Source organism: Calidris pugnax, unplaced genomic scaffold (assembly GCF_001431845.1).
Source record: "Calidris pugnax isolate Ruff unplaced genomic scaffold, ASM143184v1 scaffold17, whole genome shotgun sequence".
NCBI classification, from domain to species: domain Eukaryota; kingdom Metazoa; phylum Chordata; class Aves; order Charadriiformes; family Scolopacidae; genus Calidris; species Calidris pugnax.
This window is the reverse complement of record NW_015090794.1, coordinates 6,696,083-6,708,480: the sequence shown is the minus strand read 5'-3', so window position 1 is coordinate 6,708,480 and position 12,398 is coordinate 6,696,083. Positions and strand designations below refer to the sequence as shown.

The 12,398-nt window shown below is 39.9% G+C and overlaps 1 protein-coding gene across 4 annotated transcripts in view; it reads right to left on the bottom strand.

Annotated features, from left to right (window-relative positions):
- Positions 1-12,398, bottom strand: part of MYH11 (myosin, heavy chain 11, smooth muscle) — a 62,157-nt gene that overhangs the window by 37,987 nt on the left and 11,772 nt on the right. For all 4 annotated transcript variants that reach the window (XM_014936511.1, XM_014936509.1, XM_014936510.1 and 1 more), the window contains exons 3-4: positions 11,173-11,329; positions 2,944-2,971 (exon numbers count right to left, since the gene is read on the bottom strand). In XM_014936511.1, the coding sequence (XP_014791997.1) occupies positions 2,944-2,971; positions 11,173-11,329 (185 nt within the window). The remainder of the gene's footprint in view (positions 1-2,943; positions 2,972-11,172; positions 11,330-12,398) is intronic.

Here is a 12,398-nt window from a genome sequence, read left to right as displayed (position 1 = left end):
TTCAGTGATGCTGCCCATGGGAAAGAGCTAACAGCAGAAAGGATGTGTGCACAGAGGAGAGTAGATCAAAGGCAGTATGTGTGTAGTTATTAATAAAATGTAGAGGAAATAATGAAATCTAGGAAAGACTGGCAATTCTGAGGAAGCATTAAAACCCATGAGCATAAAAGGCAGATGAAACCTTTTAAACATACCACAGTTAATCATACAAAGGGTAGGGATTGAAAAAGAATGGAAACAGTACTTAACCACATGAGGGTAGGTTCAATGAGCTGAGGGTGAAGTCCTGAGAATGGGTATATTTATACATAGAAACACGGAATCACACTTAGTTCTCAGATCTATGCCCCTGCCTATCCCCCAGCAGCATTTCAGGTGAGTCCCAGGTACTCAGCATCCCACCAGGCCCTTTGGTTTCCTGGTCAGCTCAACTAACAATGGAATAACTTTGCAGAAGTAGCACAAAGCACGCAGCACAGAGTACTTAAAAATAAAGTGCACAATTTGTCCTTGCATTTTGAGACCAATATTTTGGCTATCTTGCTGAATTCCCATAAGGTAAATAGCAAGAAGTTACTTGTAGGAGATGGGTAGCACTGAGTGGAAGAATGCAAGAGTCTACACTGCAGCATCACTAAACATAAGTGAGTTTTTGGCAGCACCCACAACTACTTATATATGAATCCTTACAGTTACATTCTTTACAATTTAGGTACCAGGCCTTGGAAAGTTTGACTCTCTAGCTATTTAAAGAAAAGATCCCAGCTGATCAACACCATGAAGTCTTCAGTCGTTGTTATGTATTTTAGGCAAAAAGATATTTTTTTAGAATTTTTAGCAATTCCATACAATAATGCAAATTTCTTCTACTTCACAGCTGCCCAGCTGAAAGCCAAGTGAACTTTCTTCTTTCTGTACTTCCAAATAAGGTCAAGAAGGAGGATAAACCAGTAGTGGTTAAAGTTGTGTACATTTGTTTTAGCTTGACTAATCTTTTTGGTTTAAAAGACAAGTGTGAGGACTGTTTTAAGCTATGGCTCATGATGCCCAACCAACACAAAGCAGTTATTCTAAACATCTTGATGAATCACGTACCGTGACTGTCCTCAAAATGGGAAAGACATTTCAGTCTTATGTTTCCAGCATAGCTGGCCAGGTGAAAAAAAAAGTATTTTAATATCTGATAGCTGTCAGAAGTGGATCCTTTAATGTTTTTTAATGAACAAAAAGCTATATATTTGCAAAAGAAAGTCCCTTTCTTAAAAATCCTAATATTCCAAAGTTAAAAGAAGATCTGAAGATTTACTAATGGAAAAATAAACTGAAGGACAGGAATAGAAAGAGGAAATGCATCTTGTAAATTAGTCTTCATTATCATGACATGTTTCACCCTGGGAAGAATGTGATGGTCAATTTTTATTTCACCAGTGCAGTAATTTTAGATTTCTTCTCAGTATGAATACATACATGAATACTAGACAGATTCTTGATTGCTATACTTACATGTAATGAAATCTTGTTACAACAGAGTTTAGAGGTATTTTAGCCCTTAGGGTACCAGATACAGTATATAATTATTAGTTTTTCTTAGATGATAATTTTTTTCCAGTCAGCAGTGGCACTCACAAGTAACTGTATGGCTGGTGATCAGTAGCAGTGCTTTTTAAAAACTGTAGTGTGAATATATATTCAGTCAGTAGTCACATTTTCACAGATAACCTAAAACCTGTTCAGGTTGGAACTGCATGTGTTTACAATACTTGACAGACTACAGCATCACTACACGAACCTGCTATAAATAATATGTATACTATCTTCTGCAAACAATAATTAGTATTTACACAGAATCAAATGCTACCTTTGATCAGGAAAACTGGAAGATGCCTAATACAACAAACACAAAATTGTGTCAAAAGTATCCTTGAAGGCATTCAAGTAAATAAAACCAACTAAGTAGCAACAGAAGAATGGAGAAATGGTCAAAACTGAAGGTCAAATAGGAGATCTGTGTCTGATTCAACAGTCTATTTTGAAAAAAAGGAAGGAATGATAAACCAATGGGATTTTGTGGAGTAGTAAGTTGTCCACAGCAAAGCTTATCGCAATAAAATCGCTGCCTGACCCATGATACAACAGCTAAACTCCCCACACTCGTGGTGCCTGAGCGCTGGCAGGTCAAAACTCAAGGAGGAGGCCTTCAGCAAGCCAGGACACAGTAAAAATCAGAAAGTTCAAAACAAGGCTGGCTTAGCTGGCATTTCACTACTGCCTAAATGGATTATATTGGGACTGCAGAAAGGTCCGACCCGCGCGGTGCTGCTGAGCCCTCAGCCAACACACCCCGCCCCGTGCACTGCCTCCGGGGTGCCCACTGCCAGCAGGGAGGTACCATACCTGCTCTGTCCTACCTACAGTATATGCAAACAGCACAAAACAGCAGCATAAACATGAAAGATCACACTTTTCTGCATTGACAACTGAATTAGCAAGTTGTGGTGAGCCACCAACAGCTGAAAATGAAAAGCAATTCAGTAAATATCCAGGATGCTCTGTGTTCCTCAGTTTTCTCAGTTCTTCAGCTTCCTCTAGGAACCTTTTAAAATCCTTTCTTCTCTCTACACACAGAGTTTTACAACCACTCTTAAATCTGTAAGTTGTTCACTCTTAAATCTGTAAGTTCAGCAAGTCAATTTAAAGAACTAAGTTTGTGCATTAAAGACTTCCTACGACGCTAATGCCTGCTTTGTATTTTATCAACAGGTAAAACTACTAGAGTAGATTTAAGACTGGAGTTCAAGCTTACTGAAGCTTGAACTCCAGTCAAGAGAGAAGCCAAGAGCTTCTATTCCAGTAGCATATCCATTCCATCAGAATTTGAATCAGTTTTGAATAAAGAAAGACATTGTAATATTGAGATATTCTAAAATATATTATTTTACTTACGTGCACAGGATAGACTGGTCTTCTCGATCTGTGAATAAAGAAATAAAATCCATTAATGGGAGAAAATGGCTATCCTGACAGAAACACTTATATTTACAAGGATTTACATTGAACAGCCTAGACCTTCCAAAACCTGGCAATCCACGATTAGTCAAAAGTACTGGGTTCACATCTTATTTAATTTGCCCTTGCATTTAAATAACCATCTCTAATGGAAATATTTTGTAGCAAAAAAGAACAAAAGGTTAAGGGTTCAAAAATATTTTTTGTAAATTCCATTAGAGATGAACTGTAATGAGGACAGCAAAAAGATCAGGCTCTCTATAAGAAGATTATAACTCAAAATTCAAACCTGAAACTCAAGTTTTCACTACGCTCATGAAGTATGGCTAGCAGCCCACTTGGGACAAAGTCTGGACAGATAAGGCACCAAAACCTAAAACGCTTTAAGCTGGTCATGCAAAGCTTTGAATTTTGAAAGCAGAGCAGTTCAAATACCTGGATAATGTACTCTCTGTTTCATTTCAGACTGAGAGAAAACTTTTATGAAGAGGACAAGTAATTTCTTTTGAGATGTCCTCCGAAGAATAAAATAAAACAAGATACTTCACATATTTTACAAGAGCATGTCAACAAGTACATAAGTATTCTTCATGCTTTCTACTATGAACAGGACCATCAAACACGTTTTGGGTCAAGATTTATAAAAGGGTGAGCCAAAATTTCCATTTCTTCTATGTGAGGCATGTAAGAGGTTTCTGTGCAGCAGAGTCCAGGACGCTGTAATGCTGCAGGAAGGTTTAGGATGGTATCCTAGCTCCATACCCTGCTCTTGCAGTGTTCCTCCCTGCTTATGCTTTTAGAGTCAGAGTTTCTCTTTACCTTCAGAACTTTTACACAGAATTTGTTACTAAAAGGCTGCTCTCAGGCTAAGATCTTTAGGATGTAACTGACAATGAACACCAACTGAGGTTTCACAATGTGTTCCACAATGCTGAACTATTTTGTAAAGCTCCATTGAAGCAAGACTTCCAGAAAGGTCTGTGGTAATGGGGGGGCTTTGCAATTTGTCCTCTATGTAAAGATGCATGATTAGCCTCTTTGCTGTGATCAGTTCTGAAACAGAACAATTTTTTTCCACTGTGGGAATGGTCAAACATTGGGACAGGTTGCCCAGAGAGGTGTGGTACCTCCACCTGTGGAGCTATTTGGAAGTAGACTTGAACAAGGCTCTGAGGAACCTGCCCTGGTGTTGAAGGTGGCTCTTCTTTGAGTGAGGCTGTCACGAACTGCCTTGTACAGACTATAGAAAAATCTGACTTAGGAAAATAAATTCCCAGGCAGGTCAAACACATTTTTGAAAACTGTGCATATTTTACAAACCTGAGACTTGAGACAGATAATTAAGGCAGAAGCAAGTGTTCCTGTATGGTTTGGCATTATTTATGAAATGCAGAGCTAGCATTAGCCCAGTGGAGCTTCTGGTCAGAGGTTAAGACGTGAACTCCTCCCTCCCTTTATTCAGTGTGTGGGGTGACTTGCAGGGCTACCTGACTGATTGCTTGCCCCTATCACTGACTCTGTATGTAATAAATACCATGAGATAAACAAGCTTTCTGTACTGTGTAAAGATAATGGAGATAAATTCGACCTATTAAGCTTGCAAGTTGTAATTGCTGCCTGGACCACAGCCAGTCTAGAAAAAGCAGTAGAGGATTCTTCTATGGCTTGTATTGATATTAAACAACTGTTTTACTCCCAGTTCTTCAATAGCTATAACATTAACTGCTTTATTGATCATTCATACAGAAAATAGTGCCACTTAACTGCTTTACTCAGTAAATTGGTGCAAAATGACTCATTACATTTCTATTGCTGATACTTGTCGGCAATCAGCACAGCAGGACTCTTCCACATAAATATTTGGGAGGAGAGGAGTTGTAAGCCATGTTTATTTTTCACTGCAGGGTATGAGGTAGGCTTTCTTTTAAGTTAAAAAAGTGAGAACACGGTAGAATTTTTGCTAAAAATACTCTGTTGTGTAAATAGAAACCATGGGGCATATATTGGTATTGCATCACAAACCCATAAATACCATAAAGAAAATAAAAGTGACTCCTTGATACTGAGCTGCCAGTGGAATTTCTGAGATCAGGGAACATTAGAAAAAGTTGGTCTCCTCCAAGCCAAGTATTTTCTCACTACTCTTTGCTGCCCATTGCTGCCCTTCTTTTGCTCCCTAGCAAGTGAAAAACCCCTCCTGAAGGTATCCACCACAGGGGTTTGCATGAGTGCATGTGTACGAGCAGCTTTGCTGAAATGTAAAAGCAGAAGGAATAGGAAGGTCAGAAGGTGCACCAGGTGCCCTCTGGGATAGAGAACAGGCTTTGCAAGGCAAGCCTGAGTTACTGAGTTTCTTTGGACTTGATCAGCCCAGCCCCTCCTGCAGGTATAGGGAATGAATCCTGCTGAAATGAGAACAACGGGGAAATGAGAGAAACGGTGGGTGTTTGGTCCTGGAAAGGCTCAAACTGTGAGCAGTGTGTGCTGGGTGGTTGCTGGCTCTCCAAGGATGCCTGCTGGTGAAGTAATGTTTTGTAACTGACTGACAGCAGCTTGCTTGAGGGCTTGGAGGGAAAATCAAATTTATTTGCTTTCAGCTTTCTCTTGTAGTCTGATAGGCTTCCAAGATTGGACCTATGTGATTTGCCTGTTCTCTGTAGGTGACCAACCCCATGGCATCCTTGCAAACTCCTCTCTTGGTCATTGGACTTATCCCCTTCTAACTTCTCTTGTGTTTGGCAGCCATATGAAATCCCGAAGCTTTCAGCCCTGCGTTCCTGAACTGTGCAGCCTGTCCTGTGAAACCTCATGCTGACAAACTGTCCTGTGCACATTCACGGAGGGAGAATTCCAGATGTTACTTTATTTCCTTATGCAGTTCTAACAAATTGCAAAGGTAAGGATGAAACGTATCAGGAAATTTAATCCTATTCTGTTATGACTTGAGCTGCAGATACTGGATTAATTTACTTTGAAGGGCTTTTCTGTTCAATTACTCCTATTTCTGTGCTGGAATATTCTGTTCCATGTAAAAAGGACTGTGCCCTATTTTGTGCCCTACTCATCAGAAGAAAATGACTTGCACAAGTAAAACTCCTTAAACACAATTCCTAGGTCTTAAAAAGTAACAAAATATGTCTTCTAGATTCCAATACCTTTTTGGTTAATACCTTTTTTAAGAAATTGACGATATCTGGAAGACTATCATATCCCCTCTCTGTCTGTCTATATTAGAGGTTTTGGACATTTTTTAATTTTCTCCTCAAATTTTTAAGAGCATAGAGAACTACATCTACATTCCAAACACCACCAGCTTTCCTAAGCATGCAGGTGACTATCTTTTTTCCTCTGGAATCTGCTTAGCTTTTTCACCAAACACCTCCAGATTGCTTGTAAGAATCATATGCCCCTCTGTTCTTGATAGAACAGCTAGCTCTGCTTAATCACAAACAAAATCAGATGGTTTATCACAACGAAGCAGCAAGTTGGCAGCTTTACCATAAAAGGGAAAAAACAGACTGAAACCTTGTTCCAACACTCCCTTACTGCTTCTTTACATTTGTTAATAACTACACTGCCTAAAGGGGACATTTCTGTACGGTCCTGCTAAGGACACAGTAAACAGATGGCTTTTCACAGCAGCCTCCTTTTCTAAGATCTTGGGAACCGTATTTCCCTCCCATACCTCCCACTAACTACCAGGTTGTTTGTTTTTCCATCTTTAACTCACGCTTGCATAAAAATGGCTTTGGAAAAAATAGATAACCTTTTTGAATCTGCAGAAAGCTGTAATATATCTTCTCCATGATGACTTATTGCCAGAAAACTTAATAAAAGCCTAATCATCCACATGAAAACTTTATATCTCGTACTACTGCTACATACCCTGACTTTTCACATTTGTATTGTTTTTCACTTATTTGCTGTATGCAGGGAAGATGGCAGAAGGCAGGAGAATTACTCATCTGTACCAGACCAGTATCTCAGCTCCATCATCACTGGAAGTTGGCAGTACTATAGGAAGAAGTCATCCACCCACTTCCAGCTCCTCTTCCCTGGTCTGCACTGCCCTCTCCTTGCTGCTGTGTCCAGCATTCATGCAGCCATACCAAGTGCCAGCAGGGAGTGACCCACCTTAAAACTAATTCGGCAATAAGCAAAGGATGGTTTTCACCTGGAGCAGTTTTATATCATGACTGTATGAGGACTGGTGCTGGCAGTACAAAAGTTGGAGTGGGGGTTGAGCCCTTCATATGGCAGCTGTGCCACTGGGGAGCTCCTTCATCCAAAACACAGGAGAGAGAGGTGGGTGCAGAAGCATGGAGTGATTTTTTATGATGGCAGTCTCTAAGTGCAGTAGTAGTCAGCTTGCTTGTCTGTAACAGTCAGTGAGGCCCAGTTCCCCATGGGGAACAGATCCACACACAAAATGCTCTCAGGGGAGGTTACATTCTCTTAGTGTTTTAGATTAAAGATAAAGTTTATTCTTGTTCTGGCTTGAAACAAGGATCAGTGACTATGTGCAACCGTCACGTTGCACTAGTGACATGGTAGATTCAACGAGACATGCAGCACCCTCGTTTGAGCAAAAGACAGCCTGACTGTGTTTTGTATAAGGGTTTTAGTGCTGAGAACCACTTGAAACAAGTGGAAATTTTATCTCTGCCCAGCCAACATCTTTGTTAATTCCTGTCTGATGAGATGTCAGCTTTTCTGCATATTTGGAAGAAAGTCCAATTAGCTGATTTCCGTTGACTGTGGCTAAGTGTTATTACCACAACAACTTTGATGGGACTTAAACATCATCCCGGATGAATACATTAACCAAGTAAGTCTCTGAAGCAGAGAGGAGTGCAGTGTGCACAGCTCATGTTTTTTGCTGGGTGTTTGTGCCAACAGAGGAGATGAGAATGTGAAGGGCTGTGACTCCCAGATGATGAGCCTGCAATAGGACCAGTGATCTGCAGACATTGAAGATTGATTCACTGAGAGATAAAGGTTCCCTGAGACATCTGAACAAGCTGATTGCTCTTGGCCAAGTGGCCCTGGTTATGGAGTACCAGAATGTAATTCTTCAGTCTCATGAATCTAAGATATATTTTACTTTGGCAAGAAGAAACTGTGCAAGGTTCCTAGATAAGGAGCAATACTGAAATTTCACAAGGAAAAGTTTCAGTGCCTTGATCCATGTTTATAAGTAAGATTTTTTGTTTATATTCCATTTGCAAATACGCTTACAAAAAGCTATGAAGCTCTCTGTGTCTATATGTGTTGCCTGCACACACACACGATCATGTTGACGCCCACTTTCACCACTCCAATGTGAATGTTGGCTGAATAACTCTAGTTATTTTAAGGTTTGGTTTAGTTTTATGCACAAAATATGAGTACATTTTTACAAACAAAGGCACAGCTTTAAAACCAGCTGGGGCCCTCTTCACAGATGGAGAGACTCCAAAATGGCATGTACAAGTAAATAAGCAAGTAAAGCGTGGGTGTCCTGGGCTTGTGATGCAAGCTCTTGTGAAACCACTCCCGGGTGCCGTGCCAGCTGTGCGTGGTTAGGATGGGAAGCGGTAGAAGAGCATTCTCTTAAAGGTTCAACTGCTGATCTATTCCCTCCTCTTTCTCCTTGCTCTTCCCTTCCTTTCTGCTGTGAAGAAGAATTCCTTGCAAAGGGGGCACATGCATAACAAGGCATAAAGCTTCCCCAAGCGTTGGTGGGGCCAGGATATTATTATGAGCTCCAAAAAAGTGAATAGAGAGAAGCAAAAAGTGAATAGAGAGACTTTTGCTGCCTCCTCTTCCCAACACCCAGCCTAGTTGCATGTTAAGCAGAAAACTCATGTACTGTCAGGCCGAAACAATTCTGTTTCAGCGTAGGCTGTAGTATTATGTTTTTTATTCTTTCCTGCAGATAGCATGTAGCCCTTTCCTAGTTGTTTTTCCCTGTCCCATTTTTTGGGACAAGCAACAATATTCTGCACAGCTGAATGAGAACACTGCTAATGACCTGCAGGAGCCAGAGGCTTCTTGCAGAGCTCCCCTGCAAGGCTGGCTGTACTTAAGGATCTGGGGAAAGGCGATTGCTCTGACTTCAGGGCCTGCTCCAAGCCCTGGACAGGGCTGGATACAGAGCACATAGTTCAAGAGATGATCTGGAAGACGGATACATGACTGTGGCTTAGTGAGATGAGCTTATGCCAAGTAAGTTTTTTACAACTGTGGTTGTCTCAAAAATTATATTTACTGAATCATGTTATTTTTAAAGCACCTGCCCCCCTCAGTCCTAAACATACTTTGTATGCCTGTCTTCATGAATAACTCTGCTGTTACAATACGGAGGAAGGTCTGTTTTCAGCCTATCTTTTATTGTTGCTTTATTGATCTTCCTTCTCTGCTGCACTGTAGCTCTGCCTTCTGGGATGTACTCAAATAAAGGAGCTGAAATAGCTCCAGAAAAGAAACGTCACATAAACCATAGGAAGAAAAAAGGTTGATACTGTAAAGCAGATACCTAGTTCTCTGGCATTAGAGTTGAATTACTGTTATTTCAAACGCTTCTATATCTGAAAATGTAAGATTCTAGAGTCAGGAACCTAAGTTATAATTAGGTAATCAATTTAAATAAGTGTATGATCTTCAGGTGTTTAATCTTCAGAAGTTCTAAAGATTTTGCTATCTATCTGGATTATTTTGTTAGTGTTACAGTTATTACATATAAGTACTCAGGACTTTTTTGTGGGAAAAGACCTGTTTTGATACCTTTGATATCTAATCACCACCAAGGTGTGTGTATATATATACACATATATTTTGCTTGTACCAAAATGACAGGGCTTTGATTGGTATTTTCAGTCAGTAGAAGTCTGCCTAGGGTTGGGCAATTTAGGCTGCCTGGAAGCCTGTCACATATACAGTGACCTTTTTTGTCATTGTGGGGAAAGACTTTGTCTAGTTTAAATCTTGGTTTAGAAAATAGTAATTAACCATGATATGCCCAACTGACTACTTGTAACTTCTAGTAAATACATCAGGTTTATATTTCCAGCAGGACAAGTACAGGAGTACTGCAATCCTTGTGGTTACAGTGTGCTGTGACCCTGGAGAAATACTGTGTAATTTCGTTTGCGTAGTCAGAGAAAGTGCACAGTGGTTTTGAATGGACTAATTTGCTGTTCTGTGTATGTATGTAAAGATTACAAAGAAATCAATACGAGGTACTATCTCTCTAGCTGCTAAACTGAAATGTTGAGGTGCTGTTTCTTGTTTTCACCAGTCTAATCTAAACCCCGTAAGCCTTAAATCCTTAAGCTGCAAGCTGTGAAGCCTTAACCTTCAGAGCTAAGCCTGTGAACCTTGCTGAGCCGTAGTCACCAGCCAGAATTTCTGCAGGATCAGGCCCCTAATGAGCGAATTTAAATTTCAAAGCTTTTTCTAGAGTCCTGGTTTCCTGGAGCACTTGAGGTTGCTTCAAAATGGCAACTCGTTGCATCCTTGTAGTCTGTAGATATTGCAGCCTCCTACATTCATCGTGGTAGCTTTTGAATCCTTAAATTATGATTCTTTTCCTCAGAGTAAAACCCCCTCAATCTGTCAGTAGTGACTGCAGAAAGAGGAGAGCACTGTGAATTTCAGAGGTTCTGCTTGCACCATTTGGGGCCTGACTGCTTTCCCATTGTTGCTTGTTACCATTATTATTAGAAAACAGAGCCTGCTTCAACTCAGGGCTCCAAAGCATCGGACTGTAATGAAAGTAGCCCCAAAACTTTATTTTTGAGTTTGCTTTGCTGGGAGGGGAGAGAGAGGAGCAACGCCGACAGACCCAGCAGTGCTAGCAGCTAACTTTGGAATAGTCTCCACTGGTGGAGAGGGAGCATTTTCCATGCCCGTATTTGCCAAAACTATTTGCTTGACTTTGAAACCTTCCCACATGCCTCGACACAGATGGGTAAAAGGATTGTTTTTCCTTTTTGAGTCACAGTGTTTGTGGACTGCCGTTCCTGCCAAAGAATTCCTCTGAATCTTCTAGAAAGCTCGTGTTGCCCTCTGTAACAGATCTTTTCTGGCTGTGCTTCTTGCAGGAGCACATGTGGAGTTACAAGGTGTTTTCTCCCACGTTAGTGTGCAGTGATTTCTAAGAACTGCAGAATTAAACTCGCCTACCTTGCAGCATGCTCCTGTAGGCTGTGTCCGCAATAGCGTAGATGTGGGGTGGCATTTCATGCCTCTTCTTTCCCTTGTACATGTCAATAATCTTCTCTGAATATATGGGCAGCTGTTTGTATGGATTTATCACCACGCAGAAGAGACCTGAATAAGTCTGCAAGGAAATGAAAACAAAAACTGGAATTAATATCATGTGCCATGTCTAGTCTGGGAAACACAGGCATCATCCACATTGAACTACCAGGGTTTTAGCAAAAAACACTCTTTTGTATTCTGCCTTGCGTAGCAAATGAAGCAGCAATTTCTGAATGTATGGATGCAGTTTCCAAGTGAACAAATAATTATTTCTAATAAGCAGACTGCTAGAAGGTATGTAAATTTAGCAATCCACAGAAACACCATGCATTGATCTGATGTTACAGCTTCTTGACTTCAGTTATTCTCAGCATATAGTGATCACCCTTGTCTGTGATGATGTAACAACTATAAGACTTCATAATATTTCTTTATATGTGTATTTTCATACCAGAGTATGTCCTCTGCTCAGGTAAATGTCAAATGTTGTAAACTGAAATCGTAGGTAAGACACTTGAATTGATGTTCAAAGGTGGCCTTTTAAAAAAGATCATATGAACACCATATAACAATAATGATTGAGGAGAATCCTTGAAAAAAATTAGTTAAGTTCCAAATAGGTATCTTAACAGAATAGTCACATCTTCACTACATGGCTACTTCTGTAAGAAATTTAAGGAAAAATATACTTCCTGTTTACAGTTGAATTAAGGTATTCATATAAAAATATATACATAAACAAGAATATTGGCTACTAGCTGATAGCTGTCCATCCAGGTTTTGTTAGGTTTTTTTAATTCTCCTTTATTTTGGCAAGCTCCAGCTGTTGAACTGGGGGCAGAAATGATAGCATATGATAGTAGGTGGTGACCCATATATCACAAGCAGTTACTAAAGTAAGTGATTTGCAAGTTTCCCAGATTTAAAAAACAAACAAACAAAAAATTTTAAACCCCAAAATAAAAGATTACAAATTTATCAGATTATTATTGCAGGAGTATTGGGATATTTAAGCTGGCCTATGGCTGTTAGTTTTAAAACCATGCCAGTTTAAAAGAAAATGAAATAATGAAATTACTATCTTTCTGATTTAGGCATAAGTGGGTTTGGATTTTTTTTTTTTATTATTGCCTTGCTGTGTGAATGAG